The 22,419-nt window shown below is 38.4% G+C and overlaps 1 protein-coding gene across 1 annotated transcript in view; it reads left to right on the top strand.

Moving 5' to 3' along the window:
- The window catches only part of TNKS (tankyrase), a 146,634-nt gene that overhangs the window by 95,162 nt on the left and 29,053 nt on the right, over nt 1–22,419 (top strand). The window contains exons 6-12 of the mRNA XM_075421540.1: nt 6,043–6,137; nt 8,921–8,987; nt 9,434–9,620; nt 11,662–11,783; nt 14,470–14,561; nt 14,659–14,737; nt 22,140–22,311. Coding sequence (XP_075277655.1) covers nt 6,043–6,137; nt 8,921–8,987; nt 9,434–9,620; nt 11,662–11,783; nt 14,470–14,561; nt 14,659–14,737; nt 22,140–22,311 — 814 coding nt within the window. The remainder of the gene's footprint in view (nt 1–6,042; nt 6,138–8,920; nt 8,988–9,433; nt 9,621–11,661; nt 11,784–14,469; nt 14,562–14,658; nt 14,738–22,139; nt 22,312–22,419) is intronic.

Raw genomic sequence — 22,419 nt, 5'->3', positions numbered from 1 at the left:
TGAATTTCTGAAACATATTCAGTTGCAAGGAAGAATTTCTTTTTAATGCAGACTGCTGCTTTGTTCTTCTTCTGCCAAGTGACAGAATAAGAAGGAATGCAAACGTTTCTCTCGTACTCTTCGTGTAATCCTTATTCTCGCCCGATAATGCTCTGCCCTAGCACTAGTGTGTACGTGAAATATGCAGATTCTGAAATGGTGAGCCATTCAGTTAATTTTCCCTGTTGTTAGCTGTTAGAAAGCACTGTGTGAAATTTGTGATGTGATGTTTTCTGGATTTTACTATACTAAGTCTGCTCTGTTCAACAATTAAGTACTACTGGCTGTGTTCTGAAGATGAAGCGGTTAAATTACCACTGGAAACACAGAGGAGTGAGAAATGCCTTTCTTATGTATTTTGTAGTCTTTGTGCTTAGGAATTGTTCCCTATGCTGCTTGTTTTTTATGCATTTTGAGTTTTTTTTTTTTAGCATAAGAAAGGTCGTTTAAGCTCTGCATCCATGTACTTATTTATCTCTAGAGTTTAAACTTGTTGCAGCTAGCTTGTCTGCAGTCAGCAGTCTGACATAACTTGTTTTCTGGGAGCAGCATCAGTAAGTTGGTCCCTAAACCGTAATTGTTGACCATGAAATTAAATAACTCAGTATTGCTATAAAATGACCAAGGAAGTTGCACAGTTTGGGTGGCTGAAGTTGACAAGCCACGTGGCTGCTGAACAGAAGCACAGCTCTTTTCCTGCTCATGAAGAGCATCATTCTGTAGCTGAGGTTAGGGACCTCTATTTCCGTAGTACCTACTATGCAAGAGCATTGTAGCATGAATATAAAATAATTGTTTTAACTTACCTGAAATATGTGTTTCTAGAGGGAATTTTTTTGTATGTGATGACATGTCCAGTCACCATACAAACAAATGCCAGTAAGAAATTTTCCCAAGAAAGCTTACAACTGAGTCTAAAAATACGGGTGTAAGATGGGCACACTGCTTAAAATTGGGATGCCAGCTGGCATCTATGTGGCAAAGGAAGAGCCTGGTCATTTCCACAGTGGACAAGTTCAGGAATGTCTCTTCAAGATTGTGATGTTGCAACTTGTTTTCTTACCCCATTAATCAGAATGATAAAGTGGCGACAGGAGATATTCCTCTCGCATCCAGAATGTCTTCCCGATGTGCGCTCATGATTGATGCAGTTCATTTGAGAGAAGTCTGTAAGAGAGCAGCATGAAGCAGATGCAGACTATTGCAGTTGGAAAGAAAGATCCTGTCGTAAATTGTAACCCGGTGAAGAGAGGGTTGTTTGCCTGCTCAGAAGTTTTTCCTTAGTATGCCAGATTCAACTAGTCGTCTTTCCAGGAGTCAGGACATGTTTCAAAACAGTCAGTTTTATGCAAAACTGTGAAACAAAGGCCCCTTCTGCTTGACAAAAGTTAGATGGGAGTTTTCTGCATACCTGCAATTTCCAAATCTACCAAATTTGAAGATCATTTTAGATGAGGTAAACTCACATATATTAAAGTGTACATAAAACATTTTAAAATTCCTTCTTCCCTCTCTTTCTTTTTTTTTGACATCCTTTGTCAGCAGGGTGTTGTAGAAGAGTTAACAATAAACATAGTGAGTGTCCTTAGGTACTTTCTGCCAAGTCACACTTGTTTATCTGTGTAAGAGCCACCCTTACTGGTGCGTATCCTGGTGGACCTTCTGAACACGGGAGTAGCCATAATATGTCAAGGCCAGAGCAGGCTCTCAAAATCAGGGCGCTGCCTCTTTATTTTGAGATTGCCCTTCCTGTAGAAGATGAAATTAAATTATGATAATTTTAAATCACTGTATAGTGTTGTAAATTAGATGAAGAGCTATCATACATGCATCAAGACTGGTTGTTGATTTTAATAGCCTTCAGGATGACAGCTTGAGAATGAGAGAAACACATTGATTAAGATTGTTATCAGATAGCATTATATAGAGATTTTGGTAGCAGAAAGTGAGAGCATGCAATATTAGTTCTTAAAACAATTCCTGCAGCCTTTATTGATCATGCAGATAATGTATGATATAAGATCCCTTAATTTAACGTTGCCTACAGAATGGGCAATCCATAATTTGAAGCTGAAAATGCAACTTTCTCCTGAGGCTGTGGCAGTGTTACCATCTAAGAGCTGCTGAAGACTCTTTAGTGAAATGGGAAGCAAAATGGATGGTGCTTGGAGCTGGCGCTCCAGTGTTGCCTGGGGACAATTTGTCGAAACCAATTTTCTGATATCACTGGAAGCAGCTCCACAGCTCTGGTGATTCCTTGGTGCCCCTTTTGTTTGATGCAGGTGAACAGGGGACAGCAAGTCCAAGGCAGGTGACCTTGAACAGGGGTCATCAACTGTTGGTAACAAAGCAGTGTGAAAATACCTAAGGCTCAATCAGAATAGTATTAAACTGCTGTATGTACGTTTTTTAAATCTAAAAATGCATTTCTCTTATTCCCAGGCAACACATTTTCAAAAAGACTGTAGGCAAAAATACCTTCTTTAGTATAAATTGTAGGTATACAGGTTGACAGTGATTGCCATCTTGTGTACAGTGATCTTCCTTGAAATGCACAGCACCTGCTTTTGTTCAATTACAGCTGCCATAAAACTTAAAAATAATGTGAGCATCTTACATGAGGGTCTACTTTACTTAATAAAAGTGGAGTTGTACTCTTTTTAATTACAGTAGCAAGTAAGACAGCGTGATTGGCTTGGTAACTGTGAATGTGAGCCTTGCAGGGTAAGTGCCCTCTAGGGATTCTTGTTAGTCTCTTGCCAGGTATTCCAAGACATGGGAGGAGGGGTTAATTGACAGCTCAATTAAATCTCTTTTCTTAATATTAAGTGATTAGTTTGATATACCTTGCAGGTGCAGTATACAATACTACTGTTTGTGATAGCTAGTTTCTGCTTTTCTAGTGCTATATAAACAGCCTGTTAATTTTAAACACCAGTCTCTTTATAACCATCATTCACTTAATTTTTTTGGTTTTGAATTTTTTTTTTTTTTGAGGTCTAATAATCCCATATAATGAGTAGTTTGTGTAGCATGACATTATCTTTTAGGTACTTAGTTTCTGTAATGAGCATACAAGCTTGTAATGCCAGATTAGTATTTTTAACTATTAAATCTGTAACATTTATGAATGAACGTTTCTCATGAGAAGGGAAAATAAGTCCGTAAAATTCGTTGAGGTCAGGCCTTCCTGCTTCCTCCTTCCTGGAGCGTGTGTAAGCGCAGCATTTTAGAAGAGCCTGTTAGACAACTTAAGGAGCAGCTAGCAGCACTGGCTTGTGGGTTCTGTTAGACAGGGCCGGGATGCAGGGAGAGCATCCCTCCATCCCTCCCGGTTGGCTGCTCTGCGTGCTCAGGTGTGCTGGCCCCTCAGTCGAGCAGTCCCGCTGGCCCTCCGACTGCCTGTGTCACTAGCATGGCGTCCTCCTCCAGACTGTGTGGTCAGTGACGGCAGAGTCGAAGCGTGCGGGCTGGTGGAGACCTTGGCCCCCTCTCCAGGGGTGTCCGTTAGCTCCTGCTTGGAGAGGCAGCTGCAGCACAGCGCACAGCTTTGCTGAAGCTGCTGTGGATCGGAGGGCAAGCACGCCAGAAACCAGGCACCTGGCTGCAGCTGAATGACTCGTTCCTGGTATGTTGGGGAAGACGTGGTATTCCGTGTTCATTCGTGGGACCATGGTGTCTGTGTGGCCTTGCTCAAGGAGAAGGCAGTAACTCACCTTTCTGGAACGCAGGGATATTAGTTGTCTGAAGACTTGGGATGACATTTTTTTGCTTCACTTACATCATTTGTCTTGCAACTATAAGCTTGAAATGTTTTGGATTTCTTCTCTAATGAAGTTACTTGGCAAATGCGGGTCTAATAACCCTAGAAATACAAAATGCACAGTCCCAGCTTGAGTCATAATAGTTTTAATTTTAAGCTGTGAACGAGACTCCAGGGTTGATGTATCTTTATTGAGAACATCCCTACTAATAACACTTAATATGAGTAAAGCATCGTCTTGGAAGTCTGCCATCATTGTTTTAGAAGTAGCATGCAGACAAGAGTGGATGTACTTTAATTGTAGTGAGGTTAGAGGATCCTGAAGTGGTTTGAAGATACAGGGTTTGCTTGAGTTTCATCTGGAGTTTTGACCTTTCAATAGACTGACTTTTCTGCAGTCCATTTCAAATTCCTTTCAGGTCTTCTGAACTATGAAATCAGTGGATTTAGTAACCAAACCAAGGGAATTGTCAGAATAAACAGTACTGAAGTATCCTGCTGATGTCAATAGTGGCATAATCTTTATGCACATTTTCATTAGTGTTTATGGTATGTAGAAGCCAAATATTTTATAGTAGGGGCAGATATGAAAAGAATATAATACCTTTCTGGATCAGTCCAAATTGTTAATTCAGTAGTAGAAGCCTTTCTGAAACAGAATAATAGATCCTAACAATTTGAATGGCCAAACACTTGAAAGATTTGACCCATTTTGTTCATGGTGGCGTTTCGTACTTTGGATACACTTTAGGGATCTTCAGGTTAGGAATGTTAGAGGTCCTTATTCTGAGTATCGATAATTCCAAAAATGGGTCTTACGGAAACTTGCATAATTGCTTACCTAAATAAAATGAGTTAGCCAAATATTTTTCGTAGAGATGTCCTGTGCTGTCATTTCTGATAGTGCAAGCTGTGTCCTTACTATGGTGCACAGAACACTTGGTAGGTGTCAAAGTAGTTACTCTTTCTGGAACAAAGTAGCAAAGTGTTGAGACTAGTAAAATGTAATACAGACTACTGCAAGTTATGGTCATACTAAATATGTATTAATTCCTGGAAATCCATACCACTATGGATATGTAGCACCTGCTGCCATTTACCACAGATGAGGCCATTTGTCTTGATTTTTGTGTTTTGAATCTTGATAATAGTGAGAATGTTAATGTCTCGCCTGTAGTGCTGTATAATGATCTGTTGATGCTGACAGTAAATCTTTACTTGGCTTAATACTGTGAGATATCTAAGTCTTCCCATGTGTTCAAGCTGGTTTAAGTATAGGGTTTTACTGTAATAAAGTTGTGTTGTTTGGTTGCATGCCACAAAATAAATTGCAACAAAGTTCACATTAAATCCTCTACTATTCAGCCTTGGGAAGGAGGAAACAACATCACACATTCATGTAAGAAATCAGTTCCTTCAGACTGAGACAGCACATAAAATTTGTTTCATAATAAAAAGCTTTTAAAATAAACTTTGAAGGGAATTACTGTTGTCAAATTCAAAAGCTCAGTTAAAATTCTTATGAATTAGCTGTGGAGGAAGGTACTATTATTACTCTGTTGCTATGCAGCAATGTGCACTACTGCTGAAGATGTGTGTTTTGCAGGAAACTGCATGCAGTGTGCTCCCTGTATCAGCACAGTACAGAAAGCGTATGACTACTTGTTTGGTGCAGAGCAGAAGACAAACATTCCTGCTATGGGATAAATGCATTATTTCTTGTTCTACAGTCTGCCTCTTGTGCACTTGTTGCAACAAGCCTACATACAAACAGTTTTGTAACCTGTGAGTATGCAGCATGAACTGCATAAATTTGCTTATGAATTTAAAAAATTAAATTCTAGCATTTTAAAAATTAATTAAATTCTTGCATTAAAAAAAAAAAAAACACAAATGAAAAAACCCCAAAAGAACCACAACCAAACCCAAACAAAAAACCCTCCTGAAATCCAAACAAAACAAAGCTGGGCCATTATTTGAGTTGGCTTTGAATTATGAGCTTGTTATTGCCTTAGGAGATACCTGGATTCTTTCCCACCTTAAGGAACATTTATTTAATTTGACAGCAGAAGCGGCATGCATGTTCTGTGTATTTGTCAATTTGGCTAATCACAGAAGGGAAGCCTAGCAGATCTTGATCCAACGTGTAAGAGAAATGAGGAGTACTTCAGTGGCAGGAAGTGCAGGGCTTCAAGTTCATGTGGCTCCTATTCTTCATCTTGTTTTGTTTTACTTTGCAGTCCACTCCTTTACACCTAGCAGCAGGCTACAACAGGGTTCGAATAGTCCAACTCCTGCTTCAGCATGGTGCAGACGTTCATGCAAAGGATAAAGGGTATGTAAAATGAAATGACTTATTATCTGTTTGCAGCAATGGTTTTGTGTTAATCAAGTTGAGAAATTATTTCTCTGTTTCATGTTGCAGCATAATCTCAAGTAGTTGCTGAAAATGCGACATTTGCTTCCAAAATCTGAGTGTTGTTCATCATAAACTAATTTTTGTTAGAGCCTCAATAACAGATTAGCTGTGATTGCACTTGTTTTAGCCCTTCTATTACATCTTTAAATTTTTTTCCAAGCCTTATTCTTTGCTTCCATATACAGACTACACTGTTAAATCATGGTCTTTGAGTATTATTTTAGGGAAGGTGATGGGGAGAAGGTAATATGGGCTTAGTGAAAAAAAATGTGCATTGAAAATTTCTCTATAGTCTCATTATCTTGTCACCTATATGTGGATGTAATTCAAAGTAATATCAGTAACACTTGTGCTCACAACTAGTGGTCCCTGGAGACCTAAGTTGATGAATGTTGCCAGCAAAAATCGAGATATAGTAGAAACTGAACTATTCTGTTTTTGCACTAAGGATGGTAGTTACATAAGACACCAACAAAAAGCACGCAGCAGTCAGAAGTGTGGAATGATACGTATTGTACGTTGTTCTCAGCCATAGGTTTGTGAAATCTAAGGTGATGATTCTCGTGGTGGTCTGATAGGAAGGCTTACATCCTAACATTGCAGGACTTGGGCCCCTGGTTAAAGGCATGCATTTTGTGTTCGGAGTCCATAGAGGCAAGTTATTAATGAGTGTGTGTTCTGTCTCCATCAGCAATCTTGAGGCATGTCCCATATCTTGATTTTCTGCTGAGTCCAGCCTAGTGTTAAGAGATTTTTAAATTAAGTTCTTAGCTTTTTTTCTTTTTTTCCTTTTTCTTTCCAAAACCAGTCCCAAGCTTACTTAAACTCTTGAAGATTGACTAATTGTAGCGCTTTTGCCTGTACATTCACCCTTAATGGCTTTTTTGGTTGGAATTGTTGTGAAATGTCTGATAACCCGTTATGTAAGTCAAAAAAAACCCCAGAGTAAAGCTACATGTAATACCTATTCAGGTAGACCCAGCATCGTTAAGCAAGTTTTAGTCATTTCACGCCTTCCAAAATTTGAGCACTGCAGCATAGATGCTTTAATGAGGTTTGAATAATCTACTTGGAAAGTATGAAGAAAAAGAAATTAATGGTACACTCACTTTGTATTAAACTTGAAAACAATTCAAACATACTTAGAAACATCTGACAGCCCAGTAAGCTTCCTCTTGGTCTTTAACAACATCACAGGTTTACAGTCAATATGACTTTTTGTTTTTTCTTGCTGTTCCTTATTTATCTGTAACTTATAAGTAAATAGGCTATAAATAAATGTCATTTATCATGTATAGAGCTAAATTAGGTTACATTGATTTTATAGGCATATTAGTTTCTCTTCAGTGGGGTCACATCAGAGAGAGTCCTAAGGAACTGGCATGCATCTTCAAAATGGTTGTCACTTCTTGTTACTGCCGAAGAGGACTGCAACCAAGGAAGCAGCTCGTTTTCCGCTGGTCCTTTCTTTGCCTTACTGCTATTGTGCACAAAGTCACAATGTGCTGGAAAAGAAACGGGGAGGGTATGCTGCAGGACTGGCCAGGTTGATTGCTGCTGTGACTGTCTCTGCTGACGAGACGTTGAAGGCCTCAGTCCTCTTAGTTGACAGTCATTTTGGAAGAAGGCAGGATTTTTGAGTGCTCTGTGGACCAGCTACTCTCTCTCTGTCTCACATACACAGCCATAAGTTGTAATTAAGAAAAGCAACAACAGAAAAGAACAGTTTGAAAAATTTTCCGCTCCTGTGAGAAGTGCGATGCTGCTTCTGAGAGCATCTACCTTAAAATTGAGTTTACCCCCTGGTCTAATACTTGCTGTCTCAGTGCTCTATGAGTTGATTTTGCAGTTCTGGGAATCATCTCCTGTATTTTTCATAAATGGTGAAGGGGTAGTTATTGTTTTCAGTGTATTACGCATCCTGATTTGTTGAGCCATAACTAGTCTGTCTTGCTTGGCTTGAATTAAACTCGTTCTATCCTCTGTAGTAATTGTCCTCTTTGCATCTCTCTTTCTATGCATGACTTTTATTACATCTTGTGCTTATGACTAGGTCCCTGTTATTTACTTTGCTAGTGTCATTTTTAAGTATGGCCTCCAGTAATACAGCTGTGCAAAAATTACAGGGACTCTCAGAAATATCTTGCACAGTTAAATAGGTTGTACTGTAAGAAATGGAGCAAAATCAGGTCATTCCACAACCTTGAGCAGCAATTTGAGTCTGCTTTCTATGGATATTTGTACATCTTCATAATATACCCAGGAGTTACGTTAGCGTTATCTGGGGACTTTTTCCTTTCATATAGCATTTTAAATAAATAGGAGTTCATGTTTAGGCAGAAGCAAAACACTGACTTCTCAAGCAAATTGAATGTGGAATGGGATTTTTCCCCCTCTTAATACCTTCAAGAAATATCATTTCTAAGCCAATTAATGCTAATCTTAGTGCTGGATTAAATATCTGTGGCCTGTTAGGACAAAAAAAAAAAAAAAAGGAAAATTAATGCCAATCTTAAGTAATATGTTGTTTAGGAAGGTTAGCTTTTTCCATTAGTTTGTGAGTCTTAATTTTTAAATATTTGAATATTTAAATAATTTAGATATAAGCTGGTTTCTGTTCATCTCGCAGTAGACCAAAAATTGTTCCTCCTTTAAGAGTGCTGCTTAAATAAATTTGTCATTTGCCTTCTTCCATACAGTGGTCTTGTGCCTCTTCATAATGCATGTTCATATGGACACTATGAGGTTACAGAGCTGCTGCTTAAGGTAAGCAGAAGAGTGGAAAGTAATTAGATTTAGATGTGTTAGGTGAGATACGAACTGTTTATACCAGAGTTGAAGATTTCTTTTCTGTAGTAACAGGTTTCAAACATCCCGTATGTCATTTCAGAAGCCTGCAACTTTAGGTCTTTCTTTTTTACCCTCACCTGATTTTTTTGGACAGATAGTAGCCTTTCATTTATTTGAATTTTTCTGTGGAAAAATCTGTTCTTTTGAAAAACTAGCTCACGCAGAAATTCTATTTTTTTTTTTTCTTAGGATTCAAACGTATTCTTGAGTATACAGGTATTTTAATAACTAGTCTTTTGTGTATGTGTTCATATATGAAAGAATGGAACCAGTTTTTATAATGAAATGAAATGAAAATCTGTGAACTTTTAGTTGTTGAAGATGATTTCTTTACTAATACAAGGCTTTCTTTGCTGTGCTAGCATGGTGCCTGTGTGAATGCTATGGACCTCTGGCAATTTACCCCCTTGCACGAGGCTGCTTCCAAGAACCGCGTAGAGGTCTGCTCCCTCCTGCTGAGCCACGGTGCGGATCCCACGTTAGTCAACTGCCACGGCAAGAGCGCGGTCGATATGGCTCCGACGCCTGAGCTGAGGGAGAGACTGACCTGTAAGTGTTTTCAGACTGCAAGCAGTTGTCGGTAGGTGTACAGGGGTGTGTTCCTTTCAAGCCAGCTTTCCTCACACTTCACAAGTAGATGCAGAGCAGCAGAGTGACTGCAGCTGTGCTTCTCACTTTGGAGTACACAGATACCTCTAATAGGCCGTTCGTGATACTGTCTGTTTTTCTTAGATTTGAAAGGTTTAAGGCAGTGACTGGGGGTGGTGGGGGATGGTGTTGTATTTAAAGTCCAGTTAAGTCACATAGGAGCCTCTGTATCAAGGCTCTGTATCTCTCTTAAAGAGTAACTTCCCGAAGGTAGGTAGCTTTGGTGTGCAAATTTGGAGATGGAAATTCAAGCACCTTCTCTTGTAGCCTTTGCAATCCTTATGCTGTTTGCAAAACAATGTTTCAGCTCGTATTTTGTCTGCCTTTGTTTTCCCTCTTTCGGGGATTTGATTTCTCACTCTTATAAACTGTAAAAGTTAATTAAATGACATAAGTATGGAAACAAAGATTATAAAGTTACAGAAAAACTCCTCCTTGAGAAGTTGGTTCTGAACTCAACTATAAATAAGCTTTTGGTTTTGTCTGTCACCTTTCCAGTGTAGCAGAAGCCCCCTGACACACTAAGAATGTGACCCTGCACTACTCAGTCACAGCTACTCGGGTGGTTGTCTATCACTATTCTTTGCGTGCAAAGGTGGTGAGATCTTGTGCAGCTGTGAAAACTTTGCTCTAGGAGGAAAGAGGAGGGCATTAATATCATTTAGCTACTTCTGTACTCTCATTTCAGGGCTAACGTGGGAGATGCTCCTGGCTTTGAGGCAGGTTAATTTACTATTTGTTTAAATTAACAAGCAAAAAAAAAAAAAATTAAAAATTCCTTTTATTTCTGGGCTTATAGTTCCTGGAGGGGGGTGAGGAAAGATTCATGTCCATTATTATCCACTGAAATGGGTGCACAAATGTGAGAGTTATGACAAATTTGACAGTGTCTTGATGGGCCATCCTGTATTTGCATGCCCAAAATAACGTTTAGTATATTCTTGAGTTCTTTGGTTTTATACTTTAGGAATAATATTATATTTATTTGTTATTTCAAGATTTATTTGTACTTGTGCTTTGAGTAATGCTTTGTTTACCAAGAAATTTGAATTCTATTTGAAATGAAAACTTAAAAGTTATTATATTTATTTCTAAATCCACAAATGCACTGGATGATAAAACAAGAGTGGGGGAAGAAAGCCCCTCTCAACAAACTTAGCATTTCCAAGATTGCATGTGAAAGAATAATACTGGTATTTTTACTGATATTGTTCAACTTTTTTTTTTCCCCTAATTCCCGGATTCAGACATCATTCTTGTTAACCTACCTTTCATTTGTACATTTTAAGAGAAACACTTTTAGTCTTTCTCAAATTCAAAATGATTTAAAACTGAAATGAACTGGTTGCTGAACTGAACAACGTGTGACACTGAAAATAACAAAATTACCTCTCCATAGTTGCAAAGATACAGCTGCTATAAAACCTGTTTCTTCTTTGTAGCAGACTGGCTTCAAATGCCTAGCTGGTTAGCTTTTTTTAAAAACAACAGTTTAATATTTTATATTTAAATTTTATATATATTAATTTTAATATGTTACATTAAAATTATATATTCAGACTTTACCTTGAACTATTTGTAGTTGTAAATACAATAAGGTTTTTGAAAAGCAACTGTAATGCTTTTTGTCTGAAGAGCATGTAACAGCATTCTGCTCACTTGAACATATATATAGGTAATTCAGAGGTCACATATGCATTTAATATCAAGTGGGTGGAAGGTAAGAGGGAGAAAAGCTATAAGGCTTTTACTCAAGGAATCACTTCTCCTCTCCTTTAGAAGGTCCCTTTGGTTTCAGTAAACCATGTTTCATGTTCTGTGTCCCAGAAGATATGCAGAAATACTTTTATTTCCTCTGAATTGAGTATAGCTACCTTTCTCCGGTAACACTTATAAATGTGACATGTTGCTGAATATTAAGCGCATCTTTTTCCTCTAACAGACGAATTCAAAGGACACTCTTTACTGCAAGCAGCCAGAGAGGCAGACCTAGCCAAAGTCAAGAAGACACTTGCTTTGGAGATCATTAATTTTAAGCAGCCACAGTCGCATGAGACTGCACTGGTGAGATTATACAGTCAATCCATTTATTTTATGATAAATGTGGTAGTAGTGCTAGTTGAGGAGTTTTATTTCTACACTATGAAATACATTAATAATCTGAGATTGAGGATTAGCCATCAAACACTTTATATATAAAAATTAAATCACCATTATAGAAAAAACACCATGTAATTTTTATCACTTTTTTCTTCTTCCTGGTAGATTGCAGAAGCCCTCCAGCCACTCCTCACCTGTTCATCTTTCACTTCTTTTTTGCTTTTTTCCCATCACATTCTTTTGTTGTTGTTGGTGGTGGTCAGTTGCTATGTTTTTTCTGGGGTTAAATTTTATTCTAGTAGCCCAGTGCTTCCTTGGTATTTCATGTGGGCAAACTTGGATTACAAATTTTCTTCACGGGGTATGTAAAATGGTGGTGAAAATAGATGCTAGGTGTATATCACAGGGCCTTAGAGGATTGGAATATAGTACTGACGATACCACATTAGGTATGGAAACAGGAGTCTTCGAGACTTTCCTGGCAGCATCTTGCTCTTATTTCATTGTTTGAAGATGCGGTGGAGGCAAAGAACACAGCCAGTTTCCCAGATGCAGTGAAGATGTTGGAGTTGAAAGGGACTGATGCTGTTACTAAAACCACTATAGTTATGATACTTTATTACAGTGGAACATTTTCTTCACAGTGGTAGATCTCAGCTGCAGGCATACAACCGTATATTTAGTGTTACAAACATTGTGTTTGTGATCCAGAACACTGTGTTGAGTACCAAGCACCCATATGCTCTGCTCTCTCCATGGAGGACTTGGCATCCTAACTTGAACTTAGAAGCAAGATGGAGAAGAGATATTTAGAGGCTCAACATAGAGACAGTAGGGAGTTTGGGATGATGTTATCCTTTTCTTCCTGAGTATATCGGCTGCTGATATGTGGCATCTCTTTAGCTGTATAATGATCACTTCATAGTCCTGTAGTGTTCTTTGCTCCTCTCTGCCTGCTCATTCTGCAGAAACAGCTAGGCAAAATGGGGTATTTTATCTCTATTTATGTCTTTTGTTCACTGTTCAATAAGCGTTTGACTGACGTGATTTTGACTTGATTTCTCAAGTTTTGCCTCCCGTACTTGAGATTTCGAAGTGGCAGGACTTAGCTTGCAGGATCAGATGAGGTTATGTACAATTGAACTGAGCTATTGCTGTCCTAAGCATGGTATATTCTACCATGGGGCACTGCAGTCTGTACTCTGTTGCACCACAAAGGCCAAAGCAAGCACCTGGTTTATGTGTCAGTGTTGCTCTGAGTATTTGCAATATTTCAGCATCTGTGCTGATTTTAGTGCTGGTTTATCATATTGACAGGAAATGCAGACAGATTATTATCTGCAAAGCCTCAAAAATACTGCCATTCTTCAGAGCAAAAGTTGATTTATTTTCTATATAATGTTTGAATATAATAAACAATATTTATTTTCAATATAATGTTTGAATATAATACTATTTATTTTCAAAGCTTGCCTTTGCAAAACTTGGAAGTGCTCTGCTGACTAACAGCAGTGTGGAAGTGTGAGTGGCAGTTACTTCATAGTGAAGGCTGAAACTGGGCAAAAGATGGTTATCAGTATTATTGCTACTTATTAGCGTTCTGTTTGGGGTCTATCTCCTTGTAAAGGCGATTGTTTTGCAATTGGAAAGTTTGAGAACTCTGTTCCAGGAGACTATCTGCTTTTTACAGGTTACTGGTTTAAAACATGGGTAAACGTATGAATAAAAATATTCAGAAGTATCTCCTATTTCTCATCGTCTGCTATCTTGAGACATCCAAACTTGAGACAAGCATTTCTGGACTGATTTTAAAGCATAATGTTCAGCTTATCTGGAACCATGCTTGCAATTTCAGGCCTCAGGAATGCATTGGTAGGGCCACTGTTGAAAATGTCAGCACAGATGGAGTCTAGTCTCTGCAGAGGGTCGAAGAAAGAAAGGGGGAACAAAGTGCTCTCTTCTGAGTGCTGAATGCACAGGCAAATGAACAAGCAGACCCCAGCCACATTCAGGACAATAGTTACACCTAGCAAAGGGCTGTATGATGTTCCCACAAGGGCAGGCTTGAGTGTTGAAAAGCACTGTGTGAAAGACCTCTCATTCTCATAGCATGGGAATGAAGATACTCTAAGAGAACATTATTGCCCATTTGTTTATTGCATGATTTGTAACTGGATGCAGAACAGAATTGCCATTAGGTTAGCAAGTTCAGTACACACTGAAATGGAAGAAGAAACAAAGCAACATTCAACAGTCACATTAATCTGACAACAGCAGCAGAACCTTAACAGACCCTTTGGAGTCCCTCTGTAGAAGGTTGTTTCAAGACCTTTGTCTTTACCTCCTTTGTGCATTATGTGCTGGTTTTGTCCTGATAGCTTGTTAATGTAATTGGGAACAGACCACTTTTTCATAAGTGACAGATAACTTTAAAATTAAAATTGTTTTTCAGAGTAGAATAATTAAGCATTGATCACTAGCTTGTATTTTGTTCAGTATGTTATACGTTTCAGCAGAAATATGATGGATTCTGTTCGTAAATTTTGTAGTCTGATGTTCAGCAGAGTAATTAAGAGATGAAGTCATGGATCTTAAAGCTCTTTGTCATCTGTGTGGTTGAAATATAATTTATATTTACTTTTTTTTGCAGCACTGTGCTGTGGCCGCTGTGCATCCCAAACGGAAGCAAGTTACGGAACTTTTGCTCAGGAAAGGAGCAAATGTTAATGAGAAAAACAAAGAGTAGGTTTCTGAAATTTTAAAATTTTCAAAAGGAGTCTGTCATACTAGGAATGTAAAAGTAATATCTTCCCTTTTTTTCTTTTTTTCCTTTTTCTAGTTTCATGACACCTTTGCATGTTGCAGCTGAAAAAGCTCATAATGATGTCATGGAAGTTCTGCATAAACATGGAGCGAAGGTAAATAAAACTCTTTGAGTCTCCATCTTCATTCAGGTAGCTAGAAATAAAGAAATAAAGAAATAAAGAAATATGCCTGTAATAACAATCTGGTGTGTCACTCTTGATGTGCTAGGAGGTGTGAGCTGTGTAATTGTATGCATAGTTAATACTAAATCTCTTTATTTCTAAACAATGAATTCTGATTTATAAGCCTGTATGAGAGCTCATTGCCAGATTTCAGTAGCTGATTCACTTCCATAGTACTTTAATGGCACCATAAAATCGCGTAACAACAATACCATGACAGAGTTTATCATGTTTCAGAATCCTGATGCAGTGGTGACATACCAAGATTTTCCTGAGGGGGAGAGCAGGGCTAGAGTTCTCACTTACAGCGATTAAAACCATTCATTATCTTTTTCCCAGATTCACTCTTGGTAGCGTATCTGTGCACTGAAAGTGAAAAAAAAAATTCATTTTGCTGTAGGAATAGATAGCTCATGGCTTTATGAATCTGATTTTGCACATTAATTCAGTACCAATGGTACTTGGGCTGGACTGGACATGCTGGAATTTCAAGCGTGTTGATACCCAAGTGCTACCTGCTTTGAAATACAAGGAATTTCTGTTTGCTGAGGGTTTTTGGAAAGCCTGCTACTATGCTGTAGGTATTTAAATTAGCACTTACTTGAAAATCTAGCTCTGTGTAACCAGGTTAGGAGCAAGCTCATCATCCTTACTGGAAAGGCCCAATTTTATTGTTTGTGTCAGTAGCACCTTCTGACGATAGCTTGTAGTTCTTTTATGTCCTGAAGCAGGGATTCCTAAATAATGATCCATGAGTCTCTTACGCGCTGAGTGATGGTGGTGAGTGGCCCACAGTTATATACAGAACCATGCTTAGTGGTGTGTTCCGTTGTTTTTTCAGTTGACAGTATGCAAATAGAGGTACATGGTGGTCATTAAAACTCATTCTTCATTAATATCCTGATATATGCTTGCTATATTATTCTAAGGATAACCATTCACATTTATGATCTGGCAAGGCACTTAAGTGCATGGCAGGAGACCATTCGTAGTTAAAACTAAGCATATGCTTCCATATTGCAATGGATCAGGTCCCTCTTTATCGGTGTCTAAAGTTCGCTAGCTGTAAAGCGGTACATAATGCAATCATGGTTTTTCATGAGAGGTAGGTCATTAAGGCTTATGAAGCACTTTCAAGTTCCCAGATGGGATATGCTCTAGAGTATTAGTTAGCTAACTAGGCATATTTAATCACTTACAATATTTGTCTTGCTTGTATATAATCATTTGACCTCTTTCTCATGCTTTGACTGTAGGCATTCAGTGCATCAGACACTCTTTAACATTGGTATTTCTTTGTTTCTGATTGTTGGGACATGGCATCTTTAGTCCCTGAAACATGATACAGGTTTTGTTTTTGTTTGTTTTTTCCCCATTCATTGTGTTTCTGGAACCTTTTTCTTCCTCTTTATTCTTTTTTTGTGCCTTGAATTTTAGTTACTTCATAAGATGTAGGCAGATGTACTAAGCTCTTTGATCCTGTCTAGTCCTATTTTTCACAAGAGAGGGTTCTCACAAGCTGGTGAATCTAGTCCCCCTGCACTAGCAGCCTTACAGTGGATATCCGTTTGTTCTTTGAACAGCACTCTCCTGCAGTTTAATACTGCTTTTCCACTTTGATCCTTCCTTTGCTGAGGTGTTTGCAGTGAACTGATTCTTCTCAGCCTTTGCTTTGGTAGCTTAAAAGCCTCAAACACCTAGTCTTCCCTCATAAGGGAACACTGCCATTTCTTAATCATCCTTATCACCCTTCTCTTTACTAGAACTAGAGGAAATCTTAGAGCTCAGGCAGTGAGAATGGAATTAATTCCCTGACTGCCGTACATAATGGCACTTCCATATCTGTGATGTAAATGTTGGACTAATAAATGCTGGGATCATGTCTGCCATTTTAATAGACCTGACACAGTAGTTCTCAGACCCGTCCTGTAGTCTTGTAGTAAACAGAGAATCTTGATTTTTTTCATATTCGTGCCCTTCAACGTTCTCCTGTGCCAAGATCATTAATGAAAATATTAAAATTATCCCACAACCAATCACTGAGCAGCCCCCCCACTTTCAATACGTTCAGTTCCTGTGTGATCCCGTATCAAATGCTTACTGCAGTGTGGTTGGATGATCTTTACTTTGCAACGATTTCTTCCATCAAAGGAAAGGTACTATAAAAGTCAGCTTTAATCTACCTTCTGGAAACCACTACTGATTGTAGAGAAGGTAACAGTTTGAAAAAGGTGAGTAACTGGGGCTTCAAAGAAAGTGAAACTGTCTTCTTCTGAAATACAGTGCCAAAAGGCAGACAGCTGATCCATGAAAAAACACCCAGTAATGGATTTAGGAGGCAAAAAGAAAGGTAAAGTTTTGTAGATAGAAAGTAATTTGTGATTGTTTTAGCAATAGAGAAGAAACTGCTGTTTTCAAGAGGAGCGGCTGTCATCTGTGTCAGCAAAAGTGAGATAATGTGAAGTGTGTATGCCTGGGAAATGGGCTGAAGCATGGTAAAGACTGCTTTAGGGAATTTGTTTTGGATGAACAAGAGATGGTTCGTGGTCTTGGAACTGGATTTAATTATCCTTAATTTTATTACTGTGTAAATTTTCCATGTGAAGTATGTCAGACATAATAAAAAGTGAAGGACTGCTTGAATAATATGTGCTTGATCTAGACTTATTTTACAGAAATGCTTGTAAGAACACTAATATTGCCAAGAGTCAACCTATACCCACAAATTGCTTATTTGTTGTGTCTTGCTGGCCCTTACTGAGGCCACAGACTACATTTGTAATTTGAACCGCGAAGAAGTCCTTGGTGCACATCACTTGCACATCAGCATGGTATGTCTAAGCAATGCCCATTCCATGTTCAGTGAAGATATTCTCATTAGCTTGTTACTTGAGTTTGCAGAAGTTGACTGTCAATTGTACGTCTAAAGCACAGGTGAGAAACCTTGGGGTTTCGTAGGATTTTCTTCAAGAATGTTGACCATAGATGTCTGTGGTTTTGAATACCATACCCAGTTTTTACTTGTTTGCCTGAACTGCAGCATGAAACAGCATTTCACACCACTGCTTATTTGATGTGGAATATCCTCAAAGTACCTTATGAAAATTAAAAGCAAAGAATCTTTAAAGAATTCTCAAACATAAACTATTTTTTTATTACACCCATGAGCAAATCTTCAAGCGCCACGATTGTATCTTTGAAGATCGTTGAAATCCTTTGTGTAAAAAGAAAATAATTTGAAGGTTGTGAACTGATGAAAAAGTGGCTTTCATCCTGTTTTGTTGTATTGCTAGACAGTTGGATACCTCTTATAACTAGCTCCTTGTCTGAATTTACAGATACATGGGAAATTTAATATGTTCAGAAAGGCATTCTGCTTTCTAGCAGTGCAGAAGAAAAGGATTAATGTCTTTTCTGAACTGGAATGATTGTTGGAAAGAAAGACCTGCAAGCGTGCAAGTTCACTGGTATCTTGGGCAAGTGTGGAGAAGTTATGAATGCTATTTGTTTAACTGTGTTACGTTTCTAAAGGATAACATTGAAACTATTCTTCTGCAAGAGAAAATGAGCCTTTCGAAGGTCATGTTAAGACAGATGGTGTCCCTATTCATGATGGTAGCAGAAATGGCTTCATTCTGCTCTGCTAGAAAGGACCTGGCTTTATGAATCATTGCATAATATGATTATTTCAGTGTGTTGGAGTTGCATGTTGTCAGCCTTTCATGATCTTGGATTTGACAACGGTCACCTCTATCTAGACCCACACAACAGAATTAAATGGTTTTGAATAACCTTGTTGCGTGATACATTTGCTTCCAACATTTCAGGTAGAAGTATGATTTTTCTCAGGAAATAATAAGTATTGAAAAACTAAATTTTCTTTCAGAAATGCAGCAGGTTCTGGACTGCAATGGTTAACAACATGAAGAGCTCTGTGATCTGTTGTTATTGTGTGGTTCAACTTTTCTCACTGCTTAGACATCCAGACCTAGTGACATTAATCTTAAGCTTTCATGCAAAGGGACAACGATGGAACATATGGCTGGATCATTTAGGAGCTTTCAGAGTGAAACTAGACCTCTTTTTTTTTTTTTCTTCATTTTTTTTCTTCTCACAGAGCTTGAAATTGCCACCAGCCTCTCTCCACTCCTATCTTGTTTATTGTTAGTGATGCACAAAGACACAAGGTTGCGTTCAGAATAAATACAGCAGGAGAGCAGTTAGAACGCTTACATTGTACAGGGACGGATACCCTGATACTAGAACGGCTGGCAGAGCACGAGTTTCACGTGTGATTTTTAGAATGTACATCTCTTAGAAAGATCTCACAGAGAAAATCGCAGTGCTTGGAAGCTGTCGCATTTTATGATGCTTTAGTGTCAAGGAGTCGTAGGATATTTAGGGCATTTGATACCAACAGAAAGCTGATATGCTTATGATGTCTGTGTTTCCTGAGCAGATCCCAGCTGTTGTGCTGCCACAGGTGCCTGGCAGCCAGGGGAATGTTGCTGTAGCTGTGTATGCTGCGCCGAGACAGCAGCAGTGCAGGGAGGAAGAATCTTCTCGGTGTCTGATGACACACGACCATTTTGATTTCTCTGTACGTCTGGGATGGGGAAGAGGAAATGAAAGGGATAAAAGGAAAGAAGAGAAGGAATTCTGCAGCAGGAAATACTATATAGGATGATATCTATCCATGAAAAGCCTTACTTAAACTTGACGCTTTCCATTTGATAAATGTGTTCGGCTTTTATGTTGCAGTTTGGGCAGTGGAGTGACTATTTTTATGCTAAAATGGGAAAAAAAACCAGATCCAGAGCCAGTGTGCTGTTGAATAAAAGCTGTCAAATCTGTCACTTTTAACTTCTTGCATAAAACTCATTGGTAAAGTAATTCAGAGCTGCAGCCTTCTAATTTCAGACTGCTTATAAATGGGACCGGTTGAATATTTGTTATTTTTTTATTAGTGCAGCTGGAACAATCTGCCTACTCAGCACACAAATAAGGCAGTACACCTTAGATATTTTGCATTTTTTCAAATAGCATTTAAACTTTATCTTTGAATTTGAAAGGGCATGATTTTAGATGTAGCATTGGGCAAGCGTATGTCTTAGTTTGTATTTTGATTTGTAATGCTGAAATGGATTTTCATTTGGAAATAAATCCTGTTGCCTTCAGCGTTAGCGCAGTACATTCTTGGGTTGGTTTTAGACAAGTGCTGTATGATTGACGAGAGCAGGTCTGCCTCAAAGTGAATGTATCTCCCCATGAAACTGCCCTGCAAAGCCTAATTCTGCTCCTGAGGGAAAGAACAGCTTCATCTGGTGCATGCATCCCTCTGTCAGCTGGAGCTCTCTTTGTCCCATAAGTAAGCAGGCATTTCTTCAAATGGCTGGCATTCTTCTGCCAAAAGAATTGATTGTTGGCAAAGATAATTATTTGGAGGTGAAAGGAGACCTGCATACGACATGTGAGATGATGGATCTGATGACTCTGCCAGTGTTCTTTTCAAATGAATATTAACATTTTTTCCAGGTACGCAGTCAGTAATGAGTTGTACAGTGTGAATGCCTTGCTGTTCTTCAACAATTTGTTCAGTACAAGAATGTTTAACACAGGAATTCAGTGTTATAGAAGATGTTAATTATAATTCTCTTTCTTGAGTGAACACAGTGTTATCAGCTACTTCCAGAATCCACAAGTCTCATTTCATTCTACCTTTACCATCACTAAACCTGTACAGCCCCAGACTTCTGCTTTTCTCTATCCCCTTATCAGTGGTGAAAGGTATCCGGTGTCCTGAAACAGATGAGGATCATCGTCTGAACAAAATGATGGATTTGGGACATCCAGCATCTAGTTAATATTTATGATAGCAGTAAGTTTTTATTTAAAACAAAACTTTTAGGGAAATCTCATTGGAATGGCATGAGCTGAGCACGGTTAGAAGAAAGCAGAAGTTCTCCTGTACATCTTCCTGCAAGAGAGGTTTGTGATCTGAGAAATTCCTGCTTTACTAGCCTATAGAATTGTTCAGGCGTATAGCAGAATTTCAGACAGTATCGAATCACACTCTGCTTTATTTACGTGGTAGTTCTTTGTTCTTTCCTATGGCTTGACATTGTACTGCAGATACTTTATTTTTTTACCCAGTCGGTAGTAGGTATTTTCTACATAGTTACCCCTCTAATTAAATTTAATTTAGTTACAGAATATGAAATTTACCCAAAATATTTTTTTCTCTAGTTTTCACAGAAAGTTAGTAGGATTTGCAGGCTACATTTTAGATGAGAAATAACAAGCAAAACCTTTGTTCACCGCCATCACAAAGATTTAGAGAAGGTAAAAAGGTGGTTTTGTACAGTAACAGAGTCTATTATGCTTGCAGTTCGCAGCCTGCAATCTGTAGGCTTGGAAACAGATAACAGGTTGTGAGCTGCTTGCAGGGAATATAGAGTAGTTCTGTATTTCATAAAGTGATAAAAAAGCTGTTGGACATTTGCATTTAAACTTGTCATGAATCACTGCTAGGTACAAAGTATCTTCTTGAAAGGTTATTTTCATGAGGGGCTTTTTTCTGCTTTTTGGAGCTCTCTATTATTCTTTCCCTTTCTCTGATAGTGAACCCATGGAGATGCTTCCAGTTGTTTAGATACTCTGTTAGATCTTGACAGACAGATAGGCTTCCATTATATCATACTCTTTGAAAGCAATACTTTGTTTCACCTGTTTATACAATCTTGTATTGGGTAGAATTATATCCAGTTATACTTAATATTTCTGTAAAAGTACAAAAAATGAGCATGAAAAGGATTTTTTTTTTATGCCACGTCTTTGCCCCCCCCCCCCCCAATTCCTAATCTGACATCTTTGTTTTGCTTTAATTCTTGATAGTGAGTAATGTTAATTCCCCTTCCAAGGATGACAGATGGTAATTTCCTTAAAGCTGGAAGATCTTTGGATTGTTTGCTCAATTATTTACCTCTTTCTCCTCTGCTATGAGAGTTTTGCTTTTCTTGCACAAGGTAGATCTTCATCAAATTTGTCGAAAGCTTACTATTTTAAGTATGGTTTTGGATATCCTGCATTGTCTGTTAGCCATGCAAGCAAATAACCTGTGTTGTTAGAAGACAGGAAAGCATCTGCGGTAAATTATCTTTACATTTGAATGTTTACCTATTTTGTAATTGGGTTTTGTTTAGTTGCGATGAAGAGGGACTGATAGATAAATGTGTATGATGGAAAATTCCTGTTATTGCTCTTCATATTAAGAGCAGGGACAGATGCAGGCTTTTAATTATTACAATGTTTTATATTGCTGCTGATTTTTCAGATGAATGCACTGGACACACTTGGTCAAACAGCGTTGCACAGGGCTGCATTAGCAGGCCACTTGCAAACCTGCCGGCTCTTGCTGAATTATGGCTCTGATCCCTCCATCATCTCTTTACAAGGCTTCACAGCAGCACAGATGGGAAATGAAGCAGTGCAACAGATTCTGAGTGGTGGGTAAAAACGAAGTCTTGTGTATTTGGACTTCAGCTTCTCCCTTTCCTTTACAGCTGTGGGTCTTATTTCCTTTGCAATGCAAGAGACTTGCAGTAGTTTTCTCA

The sequence above is a fragment of the Opisthocomus hoazin genome, chromosome 5 (assembly GCF_030867145.1).
Source record: "Opisthocomus hoazin isolate bOpiHoa1 chromosome 5, bOpiHoa1.hap1, whole genome shotgun sequence".
Lineage (NCBI taxonomy): Eukaryota > Metazoa > Chordata > Aves > Opisthocomiformes > Opisthocomidae > Opisthocomus > Opisthocomus hoazin.
The sequence above is the reverse complement of the archived record's forward strand: the minus strand, read 5'-3'. Positions and strand labels throughout refer to the sequence as shown.